The sequence below is a fragment of the Ruditapes philippinarum genome, unplaced genomic scaffold, assembly GCF_026571515.1.
Source record: "Ruditapes philippinarum isolate M1 unplaced genomic scaffold, ASM2657151v2 ctg54_1_1_1_1, whole genome shotgun sequence".
NCBI classification, from domain to species: domain Eukaryota; kingdom Metazoa; phylum Mollusca; class Bivalvia; order Venerida; family Veneridae; genus Ruditapes; species Ruditapes philippinarum.
Window position 1 is genome coordinate 1 of NW_026866108.1, and position 23,617 is coordinate 23,617.

A 23,617-nucleotide genomic window follows, 5' to 3' on the forward strand; every position below is an offset into this window, starting at 1 on the left:
AAAAAAGCAACATAGTAAAAGGGGCATAACTTTGCAAAAGTTTAGGATTATCTTCCCTTTGAAATGGCATTTTTAATGACAGTAAACATTTAGTCCAAGATTGAAGTAAATAGATTTTACAGTTTCTGATAAAATGGACCTTAACAGAAAGTTAATTAATGTCGATGTCCATTTTAAGTGCTTCACATAATCTTTGTAAGTTTTCAAATTTTATGTTGTTTTTTTAAAAATACTTTTTGACCTCTGTGGTACTCCTTTAAAGCACACTTAATAAGATTTCAAAATTTACACAGTTGTTATTTTATTGGCAAGATTTTTAACTAGTAAAAAAAAAATACAAAGAAAAAGAGCACCTATATCAGTAACTACCTGGTAAATCTTTGACTGGCTGTGATTTAATGTAATCTGATACAAGATCTTCTGTCAGGTAGAATTGACCGTTAGGTTTAGCCTTCCTTGTTGCCATCCTGGCTAGTAGTATACTTGATCCTAGAAACACAGCAGAAACAATGTACATATATATATATCACCATTCCCTCACATTATTTCCTATATCTTTTTCTCATTATCATATCAAATGTCCATGTAATATTTAAACAGTTTTACCAATGAATGTTATTCACATAAATATTGTTGTGCCTAAACATCAGAAACATTTATACAAATATATGATCTTTTTTTTTTCCCTAACATTTGTGATTTTACAGAATACTTGCCCCCATCCCACACCCTCCAGCACTTACCAATGCCTGCCGATGCTGGACACTGTGTGTTTGTTGGAAGAGTTGAGAACGAAGTAGTGTGGCAAACTCTAGAGGTGTGGCTCCCAGTATCTGCCAGTAAATCTGTACAATCAACTAACATCTCATCACAACTTACAGCCTCTATATCATGTGTAAAACTGTAAATATAATCAACCTATCATTAACTATTACCATTATTTTTAAATAGACTTGTGTGGCTACCATAACTTCACAACTTTGGTCCAGATAGAATGGAAATAAGGGGAGGTAACTGAATTTGAAAAACAAAAGATCCATAAACTTAATTAATATTTATATGATTTAATTTAAAGGAACAAAGTTAACAAAGAAGAAACATAAGATCACCTTGCTACAGTATCATATAATGTTTTAGAGACTTGTTTGTAGCCATCAAAGTCATAAGGTATTGTAACAAGGTCTGGGCATATACTCTTAGCTCTACCCATAAACATACCATTCTTAACACCAGCCTGAAATCATATAACATATTCATATACAGTATTACAGTATAATAATTGCTACATCAAATGAAAATTCTATTATCTTAAAAGTTTATGCAAAGAAATGATGATAAGCACTTAGACAACTTAGCTGTCATACTGGCTTAACTTTCATCAATATGAACAAATCATTCTCAGTGACATATTTTTTTCTTTCTCTTTTTTTTTATTAGGTCAGTTTCAGTTTTAGCAACATTATTATTTGTTGGGTAGAAATACAATTAATCTACTTGTTTCTTTACCTGCCTTGCTTCATAGCTGCAAGAAGCTATCTCAGCCATTGAGTGGAATGATTCTATTGTTGTCGTAGTAACAGCACTGACAGTATTGATGACATCATCTGTGACATCATCATCAGAGTCAGACTGATCTGGAAAACTCATATCATCTAAAACAAAAATAATAAATAGACTTTATTATTTATAATATCTTTATGTTTTCATTAAAAATAGCAATGTGAAAATTATTTTTCAAATTGTGAAGATCTTCACAAGTCTTTTCGGATTACAAAATTTTTTTGTAGAGAACAAAATATATGATTTCATACATCAATAAACACTGCAGTCTTATCAATGTTTTGATGGATACATCTTATCAGAGAAATAGATTTTTTTAAACTTTTTCTTTTGCGAAGTTTATCATTTTTCTTATGTATAACAGTAATATTTACAAAATAATATTTGTTTCTATTAATTTAATGATTTAGAAACAAATTTTCTTATTTTAAATGATAACAATTGGTTTAACAGTTACAAAACAATACAGTTATATCTCGTGTATATGGGTGGGGTAAGCAATTAAATTCTACCTGTCAACAACCAGATCTCGTAAATGTTATAAATAAGAATGGCCTTTACATTGGGATGAGAGACCTTAGACTCCATCATGAGCTTTAAAAGGATGTCAGTGTAATATGTTCCAATGGGCCAAGTTCTTAAAATACTATACATACTGATGCAGTAAGGTAAATGATTTTATCACAACAAACTTATTCTACTCTACACTTTATCAACCAGTTTCTGCCAACAGACTAACAATCTAGCAACAGACTAACTTCGGAATTAAGAATATTTGTTTTTTCCCCAGCTAAACCTTAGTGGTTGGGGACCACCAAAACCGGACAACCACCAAACCCGGACGGCCCCGAAAATGCTTAATTTAGTATTTTCGATGTTCAGTGGTTTTCAGTCACTTTTTCATCAACAATAAATGCATGTTTCTACTACAATTAAGTAAATAAATTTATATTAACCTTCGTAAATGGTAATATTTCAATGCCTTTTTCTAGAATGTTGACATTGTCATTTGGGGGGGTTAAGAATGCATTGCCTGACCTCATATATCAGCTATAATCATTTGCAAAGTAAACAATAGAATATCCAAACTTAAGCATTTGTTGCTGAAATATTGTATATCATGATTTAAATCTAAAATCAAAACACCCAAGCTTTTATCTGAATTAAATCATGTGATGTACATATCTGTCCGGACACATGGTACTGTAGTGTAGACAATCTAGGTAATTTTGATACCCTCCTTGTCGAGCCTCAGATATAAGTGTCAATACAATCAGAAATAAACAAACTAGTTTGTTAGTTAGGAGAAGAACCTAGCTAAACTGTGTCAAATTTTAAGGTCTCTATGTTAAAAATTATGAAATCTGTACGGAAAAATGTTCAAAAAGTGTCCGGTTGATGGTCCCCGACCAGTAGGTACAAACTTTTACAGTTACAGCTTCAAACATAAGCTCATCAGGCCGACTTATCAATTGTAAACAGTAGTGCATCCTTAAGCTAAAACAGTAAAAGTTTATACCTACAGATTAGCTGGGAAAAACCCACGTCATTTGCCGAGTTCCGGATTAAATCTATTCCAAAAACTGTGATTCATAGACAAAACCGATATATATACTAGTATATTACCATCTAAACTGGTTGTGTCAACTGGTTTAATTGTTTTCTTGCCTTTGCCTCTTCTCTGTAACTTTTTCTCCTCCCACTGACGTCTCTCCAGTACTGGATCAGCTAACGGGTCAGGGGTTTGACCTTTACCCTTGGAATGTGTTACAGCTACAGGTTTACCTGTACACAAAATTATTATTATAGAAATGCTTTGATCCAGTAGTCATATTATAAAATTGTTTCCTAGGTATGTAGTGTACAAAGGTTGACAAAGTTTTAGTATTTGGTGAGCCTAATTTCCCTATCCATTTATAACATGATACATGCAAAGTTTCAAAAATTGGACTAATGATTCTAAAAAGGACAGAAAAAACCATGTCAATATCTCCTTTCTGATTTAATCTGTGGAAGATAACATCTGAAGTTTACTGTGAATGAAATGGTATTCTCATTTTGAAGCAGCAAGTAAAAACAATATCACCATTATATAAGATTTATAAATATGAGGAAAATACTTAGCTACAGTATTTATGCGACACGTATGGTACTTTTACTGTAAATCACAAGCCTGAGTTATTTACATGTATTTTTTTATTACTCTCAACAAATACTGAAACTTTCAACTTACTGTTCTTCAAGTAGTACAGTTTGATATCTAGAAGCTATAAAACATACAATGAGCTATTTTTCACTCAAACTATTACCCATTTATATGGATTATGAGATAGATTTAATCTGATCTTATAAGATATTTTTTTTTTTTTACCCTCCATTTTTGACAATATGCAACTACAACATCTACTAGTGAATGTTATTTTAGATCTCACATGACGAATCCGAAGACACTGGCGCAGCTCAAACCTACAGCAGTAAGAGGCAAGTGGTTTGAAGTCAACAACCGTAATAACTCTGCAACGGAAGCCTCTTAAATTGTCTTACTACTAAATTTTTTATTAAACATTCCCTTCAAGTGACATTATGCCCATCCAAGTGTATAAATTAGTGAACTTCAAAATAAGTGTTTATTTTGCCATAATTTCTTTTAATAAAAGCAATTATTTCACAGTAACAATAAACAACGCAATGATCCAAACAATTTTTTTGTAAATATCCATTAGAATATACCTGTTATGTTCATTTCATAAAAAAGTGGGGCAGTCTTTTTATATTTTACACAGATTTTAAAGTTTATCAAAAGCATTTTTCAATATGAACTGTTGGTCAATCACAATTTTAACAGTCAATATTTTGAAATATATAGTGAGTTAAGCTCAACTAGACTATTAAAATATGAGCATAATGTCACTTTCAGGCAATTACTTTCGCTTTTTTACTATTCAATCAAATTAAAAGTGTTTTTAGACAAAAAATCAGTGTAACAGTGCCAATGTCTAAGTCATATGGTACACTTTTATTGATAATAAGAATAATTCTGATTGGCTAATTGGAATTTAATATAACAAATAAGTGATGGGTAATAGCAATAAAAACCTCTCAAGTCTGGCCTCTTCCTCAGTCCAACAGAAACAAAGAAACAATCCATATCTATGTGCATCACACATCTTGATGGTTTTCCTCTCCTTTTGTTTGATAAAGGTTCATCAGGAGTTACTGCCCTTTCCTGAACAATCTGTCTAAGTTGTTCCCTGCCTGGAAAAATTACCTCCTTTACCTGTAGCTCATTGACATAATTTTTCCATTCTGCTTTCCAAGTAGATAGGTAGTGTAGCCCTCGAGTTGCTGTAAAAACTCATTTAGAAATTTAGGATCTCTGGCATCTGCAGTCTTCCCAGGGGAGATCTTTTAACACTCTTATTTAATTTACCATCACTAATATCTTTAACTTGAGTTTTTCCACAGGAAACTCCATTTCCACTGTTTGTGCTGCTGATTCTATTTAAAGAACTGTCTTTAACGTAAGTGGACAATGAAATATCACTAATGTTACTATCTTTAGATTGGGGAAAACTCCCTCCAGACTGGTTACTGTTCTCTGTTGATGTGGTAAATGTATGTAAACCCTTCTGTAATCCACATTGCGCTGTATACAGCTGATATTTTGCATATGAAAGGGGCTTTCCAGCACAAAATTTTTCAGATAAAGGAAAAATTTTTACTAACCACTAAAAAAGCTTTTATATAAAAAGTATAAGAAAAAATGGCTTAAAAAAATTTTTTTTTACACTATGTATAAAGCTGAGAAAAGATTTGGGACCCTTTAAATGGCCCTTTTTTAAACAGTAAACAGATAAAACATTTGAAAAACCCCTTAAAACTGAACATAAAGCCCTCAGCATTTTTTAACCCTTTGAGAGGGGAGGACAAGTTTTAAATCGCAATCTTAATCATTTTGTATAAGATGTTTTGGTATTTAAAATGCAAGGGCCAAAGGGTGAAAATTTTTAATAAAACATTTTTTCATTGGGAAATGTTAAACCCTTTAAAAATTGGGGATGCGAGGTTTTTATCAATAAAATTAAAAAAATGAAGGACCAAAAAATTGGTTTTTACACCAAAAAAATACAAAGGGAATTTTTGAGATTTGTTCGGGTATTCCAAACCCCTTTTAGTATCCTTCAGGTCGGACAAAATTTTAATTCCTTTTAACTCCTTCACCTTTTGTTGGTAAAATTTTTTGCTATAAGTGGGGGAAGGGTTTGAATAAGAAAAATGTTTTTATTTTAAATTTCCCCATTTTAACATCATTTAACTTCAAATATTCTGATTTTTATTTGGGTTTACATAAAAAAAGGATAAAAAGGTAATAATTTTTGTTTTAAATTGTGTATTCTGTAAACGCTATATTACACTACCTCTTACATTTGAGATAAGTGTCAGGTGATTTTCTAAAACAAGATGGATAACTCGTATGTTGCTCAAAACTCCAGAGACAAGATATTAAGAATGTTGATTCATACAAAATTTATTTTAATTCAATTGTGTAGGAAGCTATAAGCTTACGGACACACTTTTGAAACTGTTCCTGGAGCCAACCAGTACTGAGCAATGAATGTAAAGTTTCTTGCTCAAGGAAACAACAACTTGTCCCCTTAAGAGTGTTGTTTATTTAAGAAAATTTATGGAATGACTATCCAATGCTGGCATAAAATGGATCATTTTATTGTAATATTCATGTATTTGCTTTAAATTACAAATTAAATGTAAACTTACTTGTGTAACCATTCACATATATACTTATGCCAGCAAATATCTTTGAGCCACTGCCTTCCTTCTTCAACTGACCTGGGGCATCTTCATCAAATTGTTTTTGTAACTTCTGTTTCTTTGCATTCATGTAACCACCCTACAATGTAAGCAAATTTCAAAAATATGACCTTGACAGTCAAGGTCAATGAAAGGTCAAAGTCATATCTCTGTATGGCATTAGGGCATTAGAATAATAATATTCTGCATTTGAAGAAGTGCAAGTGAAGGAACTCATTTTATAGATTCGTTGCTATGGTAATTAACCAACATCACAATCAATGTAATCAATGTACAACATAATAAATATAACTACACAAATTTACAGTTTACTGGTGCATAATTTGAACATTACCCTTCATTTACAATTAGATAGAAATTTTTGCAGTGTTTCAATTAAGTTATAAATGAGATTCAATTTGCCATTTTTATAAACTTATATAAAATTCATTTTCAAGCATGACATTTTACTTTCATTGTATTTATGTATGATTATACCTCTATGAACAGTTTTCATATTTGTTTTAAGAACTAGCTTGCCCTTTCCTGCAGACAACATGAATTTCAATTTATCCCAATGCAATTAAATTTTAGCTTCTCTTCTTGAAGTTCTTCACCTATCATGCTCTTTGACATCAAATCAGTGCTTTTTCAGTGTAGAATTGTGGCAGAGCACATAGAGAGGGCAAAATGCACCACAGAGGGAAATAAGGGGAAATTTAGACTCTGTGTAAACAATTCACTGTGTGTTAAATAATCTTGCTAGATATGTTAACTGTGGAGCAATACCATTATGTTTTCAAACTGAAATATCCCTTTCTGTTCCATGCTTGTGAATAAAAAATCTCAAATATTTCACAGGACATTTTTTTCCAATATGGGAAAAATATCTGAGAGGGAGAGCAGTTTCAGGTTCATTTCTTTATCACATGCAGACTTTATAATTTGTTACTGTCACTACCAACTGACAGTAAGACTGTATAAGGCACTAATTGTTCATACCCACACTTCCCAGCCATCATCTCTAGACCTGCTTCTAGTGTTACGTCCTCTACTACTCATCTTTGTTTGCTGGGGACATTCTCATCAATCTAAAAATAGATATTTTACTGGGTTGTATTACCTTAATCTCAAAACATATTATGACATAATTTGTTTGTTTGTTTCATTTTACGTCTTTTCCCAACAGTATTTCAGTCATAAAGGCGGGTAGTTTCCTAACCATCGTTCCTGGAGAGTTACACCAGTACTAGACTACCTTCCTCAACGCTAAACTACCAAAGCATCTCCAGGGGATCAAACCCACGCCAGAGAGATAACTGGATTAGAAGTCATTGACTCTAACTCCTCTACCACGGAGGCGTTTCATTATAACATAAAAAATAAATTAATTTTCAATATGAATATTCACTGCAGCCCAGTTATAAAGGGGTTATGTTATAAAGGGGCTGCAGTGTACATGTTAATTGTAATGAATAGGTTTTTTGTTCTTGTTTTAACAAAATTCTAAGATAATGTTCAACTGCTGAATATCAGGTAACTTTATTCTTTTATAAACTGTAATACCTATTCACTATTGTAATTTTAATTTGATACATTCTATAAAAGATTTGCTTAAAAAAATATATTTGGTCCATGCGTGCAAAGTCGCGCATCTGATGATCTTTTCAACTCAATTCAGTTAATCTTCATCATATCCTGAAAGCTTCTGCCATGTTTGTTTTTACTCGAGGTAATGACTAAAATAGGTACTAAATCACATTCTTTTTGGTATGTCATATTGTCAGGTAAATGCATGCCCCCCACATTTTTTTCTAATCCCCTACATTTTTCAGTTGAGTGGGGGACACTCCCCCATAGATGCAACACTGGTACTCATTGTGTTTTCTGCGTGAAAAATGCGTGTTTGTATGTGACTGGGCATGCTGTAACAGTTGTACTGTATAAATATTGTCTTCTTATAATATCAAACACTTTCGCCCCCTCCTGATAATAAGCTAACAAAGAGTCGTCAGTGACTTCACAATTAAAATTTAATTTCTAATATCATTTAATAACAACCGTTCTCACAGAAATGTATATAAAGAATACACATCAGGTATTTCACCACTGCGATTGTTTTAAGAAATAGTTTACTTAGTATTTTCATTTGCTGTTTGAAAAAAAAAAAAAAAACAACATCAAAACATGTGACTAAAACTTTTGGTTTTTATTTTTCAATCCGCATTTAACTCTGTTTAGCAACATCTAAAGATGTCATCCGTTAACTTCCAACATCCACTGAATTGCATCGCTGCATTTCATTGGTTTTCCAATTTTACCTACCATTGAAAATAGGTTTAACGGACTGTGTGCAAAAGGGCAGAGCATGGCCGATTTTGACATTGCGGAAATTATCCAAATAAGGCCAGGGTGACTTTATTTTCGGCCTTTTAAGCAAAATGGGCACTATTTTGCCCAAATTGTCTAAAAACCTGATCTCAAAGTCAAATAAAAAATGTGGCTTGTTTTGGCTAAAAATGTTTAGTTCTGGTTTCCATAACTTTATATGTCACTTTTATTTTGATGTTGTGCAACTATTTGTTAGGGGAAATATGTAGAGATTATTTACCAATATGGAGTCTGCTTTCAAATGAAATCTTGCTGGACTTCAGGTTTTTAAAATTGTACAGTACTACAGATATACTAAAACCCATGACGGCATCATCACGGAAAATATAATTTACTGTCACGGGTTTTGTTAAGTTATTTATTTATTTAAATATAAGTTACTAAAGATTTTATTTGATTTTATGAATGATAATTTTAGTTTTATCTTTTAATTTACATTACTATCACGTTGCGATCACAACTTTATATTACAATAACCTCACGTGATTGACTTAGTAACGACGTCAGTGAAGATGGTAGAAACATAGAATTAAATGTCATTGAGTACAGACCAAATTCTACGGCTTATACGGTCCGAACCGCCGATATCGGCGCTTCCTTTTAGACCAAGAGGTGGCGAAACGTGGATTTTTAAAGGGGACGGTCTAAAAGCACAGGATTGGCGAGCTGACGGACATCGTTGGATAAACCAAGGCACTGTGGGTCTTCCACGCAAAAATCCGCGGTTAAAGAAAAAATATTTTTATATACATACCGAGAATGGGGCATCAAAAGAACTTGTTAAATTTGTTTACCATGAACCTGAATGCATTAACGGTCCTTTTGTAATTCAGTACATGAACAAATCTCACAGCCGATGTCCCATGGAAATTCAAAAAAACCAGGAACGCCCTTTTTTAAGATCAAAGCCAAGCAGTCTAGAAAAATGGCTAAATAAAACAAAATCGGAGGATCCAAATTTAGTTTATAAGAAAGAAATTCATGACAACAGCCAAGGGACTTAAAACAAATCCAAAATCTGTGACATAAAGGAAACACAGAACTTAGAATATTTCGTGATGCCTTCTACAATCTGCATGCTTTAGCTAGAGACACAAGCAATCAGTTTATTCAGGTAATCAATACTTTCCCAAATTTAGTTGTTATATGCGGACATAAACTTATGTTCGAAGAACTGGAAAGAGTTCTTTACCTTGACAATGAAAGTCAGTGTCTCAGCTATGACACAACTTTTGGATTTCTACGTATCTACGCTGATATTTAGACATATTCTTTTTAAGGAAATGCCATGCATGCCAGCAATATTTATGCTGCATGAGCGCAAATTCCAAAAACACCACGAATTATTGTTCAATTTTTCAAAGAAAAGATATAAGACTTCCGAAAACGCTGTTTGCTTGTGTCACAGATGGTGAACAGGGGATCATGAATGCTATGTCTTGTGTTCCAACACTTGTTGATGTGAGATGTTGGAACCACATATTAAATGATATTGGAAGATGGCTGACTGAACATGGATTTTCCAACTCAGAAGTTCTAGCATATAAGGATCATATTCGATTTATATTTGGAACAGATTCCAGAGATGACGGTATGGCTGCATTTGCCGAATTAAATACAGCCTGGGATGAACAATTTCGAAAGTATTTTGAAGAAAGAATATTACCTCAACTTGGAAAGGTTTCAAAATGGGCAATAGAAAAAATTAAAAAGTACGACCCATACAGTGGCATAACTCAAAATCAGAGCGAAAGTATGAACAAAGTATTTAAACAACTCAATAAATGGAAAGAAGCCCCAGCAGATGTGGTAGTATTGTCATTTCTACGTCTTCATCAATATTATCTTAAAGAAATTTCTCGAGGTCGCGCAGGCACTGGTACCTACACTTTAAAACCTCAATACATTTCAGCTAAAATTGATCTCTCAGAAATTATCCAATTTACAGTTTCACAACCAGAAGATATTGTAAATGGCATTCGTGAAAACCAATTTGTTAATGCAGAAAATGACGCACATCCAGAACCAAATATCCCAAAGATTGATATTAACTTCTCACGCGCCGATGAACTTATAAAAAATGGGTCAAAGACAGAAAAGGCCGGGTTGCATTTGTACACCAAATATCATGAGGCTGTGATGTTACGAAAAAAAATTTCCATTGACCTATTAATGTCGAAAATTTAATTCAGTAGGTAAACAGGAAGTGGATTAGCTACACACCTAAAATCGAATCCCACAGTATGGGACCATGTGTCAATGCTGTATGCCAAATATCAAGAGGCTGTGATTAGTAGTTTCTGAGAAAAATGTTACGAAAATTTCCTACCATTGACCATTAATGTGAACAGGAAGTGGATGAGCTGCAGACTTGAAATCGAATCCCTAGGTATGGGACAATGTGTCAATGCTGTATGCCAATTAATATCAAGAGACTGTGATAAGTAGTTGCTGAGAAAACTGTTACGAAAACATCCTACCATTGACCATTAATGTCGAAAAATCTAACTAATTTAACTAAGTGGATAAACAGGAAGTGGATGAGCGACAGACCTGAAATCAAATCCCTAGGTATGGGACAATGTGTCAATGCTGTATGCCAAATATCAAGAGGCTGTGATAAGTAGTTGCTGAGAAAACTGTTACGATAATGTCCTACCATTGACCATTAATGTCGAAAAAATCTAACTAATTTAAGTAAGTGGATAAACAGGAAGTGGATGAGCGACAGACCTGAAATCAAATCCCCCAGTATGGGACCATGTGACAATGCTGTATGCCAAATATCAAGAGGCTGTTATAAGTAGTTGCTGAGAAAACTGTTACGAAAATGTGTTACCATTGACCAATAATTTCAAAAAATCTAACTAATTTAACTAAGTGGATAAACAGGAAGTGGATGAGCGACAGACCTGAAATCAAATCCCACAGTATGGGACCATGTGTCAATGCTGTATGCCAAATATCTCAAGAGGCTGTTTATAAGTAGTTGCTGAGAAAAACTGTTACGAAAATTTCCTACCATTGACCATTAATGTCAAAAAATCTAACTAATTTAACTAAGTGGATAAACAGGAAGTGGATGAGCGAAAGACCTGAAATCCCAATTCCATAGTATGGGACCCATGTGTCAATGCTGTATGCCAAATATCAAGAGGCTGTGATAAGTAGTTGCTGAGAAAACTGTTACAAAAATTTCCTACATTGACCATTAATGTCGAAAAAATCTAACTAATTTAACTAAGTGGATAAACAGGAAGTGCGATGAGCGACAGACCTGAAATAGAATCCCACGTATGGGACCATGTGTCAATGCTGTATGCCAAATATCAAGAGGCTGAGATAAGTAGTTGCTGAGAAAAACTGTTACGAAAATTTCCTACCATTGACCATTAATGTCAAAAAATCTAACTAATTTAACTAAGTGGATAAACAGAAGTGGATTAACGACAGACCTGAAATCGAATCCCACGGTATGGGACCATGTTGTCAATGCTGTATGCCAAATATCAAGAGGCTTTGTGATAAGTAGTTGCTGAGAAAACTGTTACGAAAATATTTCCCCGCCCGCCCGCCTGCCCGCCCGCCGCCCGACATTCACCATATTATAACCCGGATTTGCACCAGTGCAACCCGGCCAAAAATGACAGAATCGTTTTCGCTCCAAGGCTAGGTACATTTACCATATTAGGACAAGATGACAAGGCTCGGGTTGTAACACTATTCCCCTAGTCATGTTCGTGTGGAAACACGCATTGCTATCATTTAATAGCTGTTAAGAAATCTATAGGTATGGAAGTGAACTTGAAAACAACACCAACCTAACATTTAGATGAAAAGAAAAAAGCAGGAAGAAAACGACCTAGACAAGATGATTTTGATTACATAATTTCCCCTGACAAAAATTCACGGAGAATTGAAAAACCCGTGACAATACAGCAATCTCGGAAATTACAGTCACCCGTGACGGATGAAGTAGAAAAACCCGTGACGATTCAGTCGTCACGGAAATTAGATTCACCCGTGACAGTACCAACTCGGGACCATGAGGAAAAATCCGTGACGACTCAGCCGCCGGAAGAACCATCGTATACTATATATATTGAACAGGATATTGCAGTCTATGCGAAAGTCAATTTTTTTTTCAGGCCACAAGGACCGAGACCCTTAGGTTTATTTCCGGCCCGGATGATATTTTTCCGGCCAAGACATTTCAAGCATTATTTTATAATAACTCAGTTGAATGTAAAAATGATTGTCTTTCTTTAAATAAGTGTGACAATCATTAGTGTGACCATCATATAGAAACACAAGAAGATGCTGACCATATGAAATAAGCAGGGTTCTCACTAGAATTTTCAAAGTAGGAGTCCTGGGACTCCCAAGCACAAAAATGTAGGACTTCCAGATCACTTTGAATATGTTAAGCCATCTTTGCTGCACTTATGCAGTTGCAATTATGATGTATATGAGCAGAGTAAGGGGCTGGGGAGTTGGAGTTTTTAAACAGAGAAAAAAAAAAGCTTATTCAGGAAAATGGTAATATGTCCCAACACTGTACCATAAAAGTGATTGAAAAGATTTGAAATATAATTCAAAAAACCCTTCATCATCAGGACCATTATGCTCTTTTCTTCCAGATTCCACTCCACTTCTCCCCCCCCCCCCCCCCCCCCCCCCCATAAGAAATATTGATTGTATGTGACAAACATGTATACAGGTAAATACCTCCATTTCAACTAAATAAACAATATCTTTAGTAATTTTAATTCCTAAACTACATTTTAAGTGTTATGACACACATTTTAACAAAACATATCTTCCTTTTAATTACGATTTTTTAATTATAAAAAGCGGCATCGCGAAAATATGTGACAATTGAAAATTTGTCTGTTTCCTGCAGAAACATTCACAAATCTACCTGTTGTTGATTTTGATTATATTAAATTAAATATTTTTTCATTATTTTAAGATTGTTACTCATCGGCTATTTCAACAGGCATCGTATAACAAAATTTTCAAATTTGTATTTTACGGCAAAATTTACCGTTGTTGATGAAACTTTTTGAAGACAGGGTTTACTGGGGGTCGGTATACTTTGCAGACGACTTTGCAGACAAGTTAAACATAGAGGGATTTTGCAGACAAGTTAAATAAAGAAGGATTTTAGACTTTGCAGACAATATAGATTATATAGGGGGTGTTTAATCCCTTGTCAACTGGTCAAAAGGTGTGAATGGGCAATTACATTGAAGTAATGCCATTTAGAAAGTATAATTAATTTGCAAAACTTTATTAAATTTGAAAAAAATATAGTTTTAAGTTGATGTTTTTTGTTAATTTATGCTTTCATAAAAAAAAATAAGAATATAATTAAAAAAATAATGATTATAACAAACAATATAAATTGTATCCAAATAAATGAAATAAAGAGTAAAAGCATTTAAAAATCAAAGTAAATCAATGATATAGATAATTGTCACATAAACAAAACATAGTAATGAAGGGCAATATGCTTGTGTGACAAATAATTCCAACTGTTTGATGTATATGAATACATGTTTTATTTAAGATAATAGAACAATTATTTCAAGTTTTTATAAATTAAAGCTATTTGATATTAATGCTAAACCATTCAATTAGCACACTTGGCCAATTGGTTTATTAAAAGTAAATCATTATTGTGTTACAAACATGCCTTTTATGGATAATTAATCTAATTTTTAATAATCACTTACAATTAATATGTTTGTTTATATTATTTGATCTTAAGTTTGGTTTTTATAATTATAGCTAAAAACTGTGAAAAATTTACTGTATAAATGGGGTGAAAAAAAAAATTACAATCTTTCTCATATTTTAAATATTAGTTCAGTGTTATATTGGTTACCAGAAAATTTTCAAAGAATTTATAAGTGTGTAATTTTTGTGAAATAAGTTGGATTATATTTCATTAAATAATTTAATTTATTTTTTTATATTTGTGTGTATTATCATTAACATGGCTGTTGTTATAGGACACTCACAGACAAAATATTTGTCTGAATATTTGAGTAAAGACTGTTTTAGTGTGTTTTCCTACCCCGGATACTCTGCTAACCAATTTCTGAAAGAGGATGTGATTTTTTGAAGTTGTGCCATTCTTTTCTGTAAGTACAATTTAAAGTTTTAAACTTTAACTTTTGGTCATATAAATTGATCACTTGTTTTCCATTTAATTTTATCATAAAAGATTTGTTTTATCAAAAGAAATGTATAACATAAATAACAAAGGCAGTTCATCCCTTATAATAGGGTGATGCTTTTAAAGGCAAATTATTCCCATGCAATATGTTGATGTGTATTGAACCCCCTGTGCTGTTGTTTTCCTGTCACCTATACAATTTACTGTGATATACATCATTGTCTAATTGTGATCCTTGTATAATCCAGCAGTGATTGGCTTAATCCCTTTATCACACAGTAGGAAGTAATGTATATGTCTTTAAGTTAATAGATAAAGTAAAGACAGAATAGAGGTTGAATTTTGCAGACAAGTTAAAATAAGAAGGATTTTGCAGACTAGTTAGATATAGAACAAAATATAAAATGATAGGGGAATATAAGGGTAATCTGTATTTTGCAGACAGAATTAATGTTGAATTTTGCAGACAAGTTAAAATAAGAAGGGTTTTGCAGACAAGTTAAAATAAGGAAGGATTTTGCAGACTAGTTAGATATAGAACAAAAATATAAAATGATAGGTGTTTTATAAGGCAAAATCTGTATTTTGCAGACAGAATTAATGTTGAATTTTGCAGACAAGTTAAAATAAGAAGGATTTTGCAGACAAGTTAAAAAATAGAAGGATTTTGCAGACTAGTTAGATATAGAACAAAATATAAAAATGATAGGGATTATAAGGCAAAATCTGTATTTTGCAGACAGAATTAATGTTGAATTTTGCAGACAAGTTAAAATAAGAAGGATTTTGAAAGACAAGTTAAAATAAGAAGGATTTTGCAGACTAGTTAGATATAGAACAAAATATAAAATGATAGGGGAATATAAGGGTAATCTGTATTTTGCAGACAGAATTAAGGTTGAATTTTGCAGACAAGTTAAAATATGAAGGATTTTGCAGACAAGTTAGATATAGAACAGAATATAAAATGACAGGGGAATTTATAGAAAACCTGTATTTTGCAGACAGAATTAATGTTGAATTTTGCAGACAAGTTAAAATAAGAAGGATTTTGCAGACAAGTTAGATATAGAACAAAATATAAAATGATAGGGGAATATAAGGGTAATCTGTATTTTGCAGACAGAATTAAGGTTGAATTTTTGCAGACAAGTTAAAATAAGAAGGATTTTGCAGACAAGTTAGATATAGAACAAAATATAAAATGATAGGGATTATAAGGCAAAATCTGTATTTTGCAGACAGAATTAATGTTGAATTTTGCAGACAAGTTTAAAATAAGAAGGATTTTGCAGACAAAGTTAGATTATAGAACAAATTTATAAAATGACAGGGAATATAAGGGTAATTTGTATATTGCAGACAGAATTAATGTTGAATTTTGCAGATTAGTTAAAATAAGAAGGATTTTGCAGACTAGTTAGATATAGAACAAAATATAAAACAATAGGGGAATATAAGGGTAATTTGTATTTTGCAGACAGAATTAATGTTGAATTTTGCAGACAAGTTAAAATAAGAAGGATTTTTGCAGACAAGTTAGATATAGAACAAAATATAAAATGATAGGGGATTATAAGGCAAAATCTGTATTTTGCAGACAGAATTAATGTTGAATTTTGCAGACAAGTTAAAATAAGAAGGATTTTTGCAGACAAGTTAAAATAAGAAGGATTTTGCAGACTAGTTAGATATAGAACAAGATATAAAATGATAGGGGATTATAAGGCAAAAATCTGTATTTTTGGCAGACAGAATTAATGTTGAATTTTGCAGACAAGTTAAAATAAGAAGGATTTTTTGCAGACAAGTTAAAATAAGAAGGATTTTGCAGACTAGTTAGATATAGAACAAAAATATAAAATGATAGGGGATTATAAGGCAAAATCTGTATTTTTGCAGACAGAATTAATGTTGAATTTGCAGACAAGTTAAAATAAGAAGGATTTTGCAGACAAGTTAAAATAAGAAGGATTTTTTGCAGGACAAGTTAGATATAGAACAAAATATATAAAATGATAGGTGTTTATAAGGCAAAATCTGTATTTTGCAAACAGAATTAATGTTGAATTTTGCAGACAAGTTAAAATAAGAAGGATTTTTTGCAGACAAGTTAAAAAAGAAGGATTTTGCAGACAAGTTAGATATAGAACAAAATATAAATGATAGGGGAATATAAAGGGTAATCTGTATTTTTGCAGACAGAATTAATGTTGAATTTTGCAGACAAGTTAAAAATAAGAAGGACTTTTGCAGACAAAGTTAGATATAGAACAAAATATAAAATGATTAGGGGATTATAAGGCAAAATCTGTATTTTGCAGACAGAATTAATGTTGAATTTGCAGACAAGTTTAAATTAAGAAGGATTTTGCAGACAAGTTAAAATAAGAAGGATTTTGCAGACTAGTAAGATATAGAACAAAATATAAAATGATAGGTGTTTTATAAGGCAAAATCTGTATTTTGCAGACAGAATTAATGTTGAATTTTGCAGACAAGTTAAAATAAGAAGGATTTTGCAGACAAGTTAAAATAAGAAGGATTTTGCAGACTAGTTAGATATAGAACAAAATATAAAATGATAGGGGAATATAAGGGTAATCTGTATTTTGCAGACAGAATTAATGTTGAATTTTGCAGACAAGTTAAAATAAGAAGGATTTTGCAGACAAGTTAGATATAGAACAAAATATAAAATGATAGGGGAATATAAGGGTAATCTGTATTTTGCAGACAGAATTAATGTTGAATTTTGCAGACAAGTTAAAATAAGAAGGATTTTGCAGACAAGTTAAAATAAGAAGGATTTTGCAGACTAGTTAGATATAGAACAAAATATAAAATGATAGGGGATTATAAGGCAAAATCTGTATTTTGCAGACAGAATTAATGTTGAATTTTGCAGACAAGTTAAAATAAGAAGGATTTTGCAGACAAGTTAAAATAAGAAGGATTTTGCAGACTAGTTAGATATAGAACAAAATATAAAATGATAGGGGAATATAAGGGTAATCTGTATTTTGCAGACAGAATTAAGGTTGAATTTTGCAGACAAGTTAAAATAAGAAGGATTTTGCAGACTAGTTAGATATAAAACAAAATATAAAATGATAGGGGAATATAAGGGTAATCTGTATTTTGCAGACAGAATTAATGTTGAATTTTGCAGACAAGTTAAAATAAGAACATGGTAACATTTCAGAATCAGGTGGCAAGAAGCGAAAGTTACAATTTTTAGATGAAACCAGTTTAAAAAAGCAAAAAATCAAAGCAGATTTGTCAGACATTAGTGAAAATAGTGATTTTGTGGAATTTGAAAGTAGTCGTGATGAAATTTATGATATGCCGGAATTACCAAAGTTAAATATTCAATGGTGGATTGAAGAGTTACAATTAACAATTGAAGACAAATCTGCACTTTTAAAAGGGGGGAAATTGAACTCTCATCATATGGAAGCTGTAAACAAAATACTAAGAAAACAAGTTGGCAGTTCGATACATGGATTACAGTTGACTGAAAAAGTTCCTTTTTTTAATGACACTGAAAATAGATGGATTACTAAATTCCCATTTGATCCTATTGAACAATCACCAGCATGTCAAATTCATCATACCCACAGTGACCACTGGGTAGTGTCCTTGTTCCATAATGACCAAGTTTACTTATTAGACAGTTTAGGAATTGAAAGAAATATAGACAAAATTATACCAGATGGCCTCAAAATACAACTCTCTCAAATTTACGGTAGAAAAGTTAAATGTCTGTCTCTCAATTTGTCATGTATAATGAAACAAACTAACTCTGTTGACTGTGGTTTATTTGCAATAGCTTATGCTACTTCTTTTTGTTTAAGGAAAAAAATATGTAATGATATAATTTTTGACACCAAATCTTTACGTACACATCTGTTAAATTGTTTTGAGAATAAAGAATTGACTGAATTTCCACTTACCAATAAGACATTAAGTATTAGACGTAGAAAAGGTTTTAGAGTAACAATGTTGGAACAATATTGTATTTGTAATATGCCTGCCTGTTTAGCAGATATGGTACAGTGTGATAAATGTTTAAACTGGTTTCATAAGTTTTGTGTAAATGCTCCATCAGATGTTTCAAGACTTGAAGAATTTAAATGTGGATTTTGTTAATAGGATTTTCTGTTTTAATATAGAAATATACATATATATCCAAAGAATAATATAAATGAGAAATAAGGTCAATGTTTTTGAACAAGTTATTTTTTACACTCTGTCACAGTAACATAAATAAAAAGATTTTTTTTTTATATTTTCAAAATCAATGGTAATTTAATACAATTAATATTAAATTCTATTATGTTCAGTAATTTTTTTTGGTAATAATTAATAAATTATTAATCAATAATTATTTTCTTACTTTAAATTTATTATAGCTAATTCATTTATTGGTATGAGCTTTTGTCCCTGGTATTGTTAATGACATTCATTATGAATAAAAGGTATGAAAAATTAGTAATAAATGATCTGTACCTTGTTTATTGTTATTTCAAAGTGTCAATACATGTTGTTTATTCAATTTGTTTATCTATGTGATATCTTGGTAAAACATCTTTAATGACAATGATATTTATAGTAATATTAGATATCTATCTATCTATCTGTATATTGTCTGCAAATTTTTTACAACTGATCAACAGCATAATTGCCCATTCACACCTTTTGACAAGTTGACAAGGATTAAACATCCCCTATATAATCTATATTGTCTGCAAAGTCTAAAATCCTTCTTTATTTAACTTGTCTGCAAAATCCCTCTATGTTTAACTTGTCTGCAAAGTCTGCCTGTATCTATCTTTATATAAATGTAGATATATATATATACACACATATCTTTCACTGAGGAATTATCTAAAATGTTTTAATTAATACTTCAAATTTGAAACATTTATGTCTGAGTACATGTTTTAAATTTATTGTGTATTATATAAAGATATAGGGTTTGGATTATTTTTTAAATACTTTTTCTATATATTGAAATTTTTTTGTTATTGTTTGTTTTTTTCTTGTTTTCAATAATTTATTATAGATATATCTATAATTATCCTTGTGTAATTATTTTCATATACTTATTAAGAAAGATGAAATATAACCATTTTGCTAATACTTTTTATAAAAACTTTCATTAAATATTGTTTTACTTATATAAGAATCACATTATTTGATAAATATTATACATTAAAAATAAAATGCTTTTAAACTTCACATTGTTATTCTTTTTTTATTACACAGCTTACCAACTGATCAACAGCTATTATTATAATTGCCCATTCACACCTTTTGACCAGTTGATAAGGGATTAAACATCCCCTATATAATCTATATTGTCTGCAAAGTCTAAAATCCTTCTTTATTTAACTTGTCTGCAAAATCCCTCTATGTTTAACTTGTCTGCAAAGTCGTCTGCAAAGTATACCGTCCCGTTTACTGGTATTTATTTGACATGTCTATAAAATAGAGTTAAGGTTGGTCAATATCTTATTTAATAAATTCTTTGTATAACGGGGTACTTGTTATCAATCAGGTCATTAATATTTTTAACTTTTTGAAATTTTATTCGGACATGAGGACTGACGGAAAAGAAATTTATCTCGGACCGCATGATTTTTATTCGGCCAGGACCGAGGACCGACGGACTTTCGCACAGACTGATATTGAACCAGGAGAGCCAGTACAGTCCAACACATCGGTAAGTGGACCAGAATGGCTAGATATTGGGCAGATTAAACTTAAGGACGAAGAAAAAAGTATCCTGTATTCACCAACAGAGTGGTTAAATGATCGGTTGATTGATGCGGCGATGTCTCTTCTAAAGACACAGTTCCCACATATATGAGGGGTTGGACAGTTGCCTAAATGCAGCAACTCTAACGTTTACTTGTGCTTTTGGAAATTTCATTCAGATCGTCAACAGAACGCCAGAACAGGGTGGGTCACATTGGCTGACATTATCCACTATGAAAACAAATAACAAGTCGGAAGTAAAAATTTATGATTCAGGTTTCACACTAAGTTTTTCTACCCAGCAAGTTATTTGCAATTCACTCACCAAAAAAGAATGATAAAATATTATTGAATTTTATGGACTGTGCATTCCAGGAAAACGGCAATGACTGTGGTCTCTATGCAATTGCAAACGCAACTGCGGAAGCCAACGGTATAGATCCCTGCACCCAAAGGTTTGACGTAGAACTGCTTCGTGGTCACCTGATTCAATGTTTGGAAAAGGGTAAGCTTGTACCATTTCCCGCTGGCACCCGGTCGCTCGAGCACCCGAATGGTGTTAGATACACGGCATTTCTTAAGGTGTTTTGTTCTTGTCGAATGCCAGAAGATGGTTTGTATGTTGTTTGCAATAAATGCAAAATATGGTACCATCCAGAATGTGAGGGTCTACAAAAAGATGACATTCCTGGTGATGACATTCTATATTTCTGTACAAAATGTACACCCCCCCAAACGAGAAACATACGACGAAAAAAACGCAAGTAATGTACAATGTATAATATATACTTTAAAACTTTAGTTTAAATTTGAAATAAATTTAATACTGTTATTTATCGTCACTTGTTTTACTCATTTCCCTTAATTCATCACATGTCATAATGTTATGTTTTCATTAAATGAAGAAAAAAAAAAGAATGATTATTTATCATAAGGATTAGTTGCATCGTCACGGGTTTTAGCTACCCTTCATGACAGACGAATAAAGGCGAATATAGTTCGTCACGGTATTTAGTGCCTTGCATTATTTATCACGGTAAATTTAGTGTGTCACGGATTTTAGGTACATGTCACGGATTTATATTGTCACGGTCGTCACGGAATTAGATATTGTCACAGGTTTTAGGTGATCCCACAGTACTATAAATAGTGTATGGTCCGTTACTAAAAAGAGATGCTAGAATTCCCCAAACCTGAAGTCCAGCAAGATTTCATTTGAAAGCAGACTCCATATTGGTAAACAATCTCTACATATTTCCCTAACAAATAGTTGGGTACACGATTTCATTGAAGTTTCATTTAAAAACAAAACCTGTATTGATTCAAAATTGATTTGTTTATCAGATGGTATTTTATTTGACCCAAATTTGATTAATATGGGTGATTTTCATCACAGGGGATTCTGTCATTTTTTTCCTTTCCCACTATATATATAATATAACAAGGGATACAACTCAAAATTGGTCAATTCATAAAAAAGTAAATAAAAGGCATTATACGACAATATTTTTCTCTTCTGATTGTTGGACTTTCATGAAAGAATCGATTATTATAAAAAATGTCCCACTTTGATACATTGACAAGATAATATTAAAAGTTAAGCTCTCGTGTTTCATTTTTACACACGTTCGTAAAATTTCGGCATGTAAAATTACACATGTAAAACTATATTTTATGCACAGTTATACTGATATGAGACAGTTTAATCATGTTATCACATAAATATCAATCACCCACCACCAGCAATGATGCAATCATAAACTTCTGCTACATATAAATCAAGGAATTCTTGTTTGTTTTGATATTTTTAAACTTCAGCTGCCATTTTGTAGTTGCCCGTATGTTCCAATGCATAAATCCAACTTCTGTTCGTAACTGTCAATTTCATTGGCTAATGAATAATAATAATCCGGATAATAACGGCATAAAGCCGCGACGAATAGCGGTTTTTTCATCAGCCAATGAAAATACTCGGAACATAAACACACTTGCAAAATGGACGACAACTTGACAGCCAATGTAAATATTGAAATGTTAGCTATTTCCTGCAATGTTACAGGTTTTAATGAAGTGTTTGTAGTAGAAATTGGGTAATGACTCGTTCATATATTAACTTCTACAATAACTTTGATGGAATAGTAGTCCTAATTATAAGACCTATACGTAACCTATTTCATATTTATCATTCATTAATCTGATATTTTACATTTTTCATTTTCCATGTTACGTTAGGTCTTAACAGATCTTTGCAAAATCGTGTAGCAAAAAAATTGACATTAGACATCGATTTAGATCTAATGAATTTAAACAATTAAAACAGCGTGTATTTACATTAATTTTTTGACCTATTTATGAACAAAACTAAAAAATAAATACCTTTAAACAAAATAATTGAACTGTCACAACCGAAAAGTCATGATTAAATCCTCTCATTTAATTAAATTATTTGTACAGCTGATATACAAATGGCCGCCATACAGTGCGCGAAATCTGATTGGCTAATTCAAATGCAAACGTTTAAATGAGTCCAGAGAAGTTTCTAAACGGAATATTTTTTCCAACGAAATAATTGCCCATGCACAGTCAGTGTGTTCGAATATATTTTTCCGTTCAAAAAATTGGAATCAATCTGTAAAACCTTTGCTTAACCAGTATGGCCGATGAGCAAAAAATAGACTGATATTTATATTTTATTTTAATTGAATTAAGTACATTGTTTTGAAAGTTTTTGTTAATGATAGAGCATGCAATTGAAAGAACAATATGATAAGCTTTTGAAATAAAGCTTGAAAGGCAAGACAAAAGACATTTTTTTATTTTTTAAATGCTATGCGTTTTTGAGCAATAAACTATTAGACGTAAAGGCTTGACCAACATAAAAATAAAGCCTGTAACATCTTAATCTATTGG

At 31.8% G+C, this 23,617-nt stretch overlaps 1 protein-coding gene and 1 long non-coding RNA gene across 2 annotated transcripts; both read right to left on the reverse strand.

The window, feature by feature from the left end:
* Window positions 1–369: 369 nt before the first annotated feature.
* On the reverse strand, window positions 370–5,462 carry LOC132731356 (DNA repair protein REV1-like; the record flags this gene model as incomplete). Its single annotated transcript, XM_060717532.1, has 8 exons — window positions 5,432–5,462; window positions 4,991–5,158; window positions 4,657–4,905; window positions 3,187–3,345; window positions 1,507–1,652; window positions 1,110–1,234; window positions 744–901; window positions 370–489 (listed from the first exon to the last, which is right to left on the reverse strand). Coding segments are annotated over exons 1-8 (1,156 nt in total), but the record flags the coding sequence as incomplete, so codon positions are not given.
* A 690-nt stretch (window positions 5,463–6,152) lies between these two features.
* Window positions 6,153–22,797, reverse strand: LOC132731367 (uncharacterized). Its single transcript, XR_009625877.1, has 3 exons — window positions 22,445–22,797; window positions 7,372–7,460; window positions 6,153–6,469 (listed from the first exon to the last, which is right to left on the reverse strand). It is a non-coding gene; the product is annotated as an uncharacterized LOC132731367 (long non-coding RNA).
* Between the last annotated feature and the right edge of the window lie 820 nt (window positions 22,798–23,617).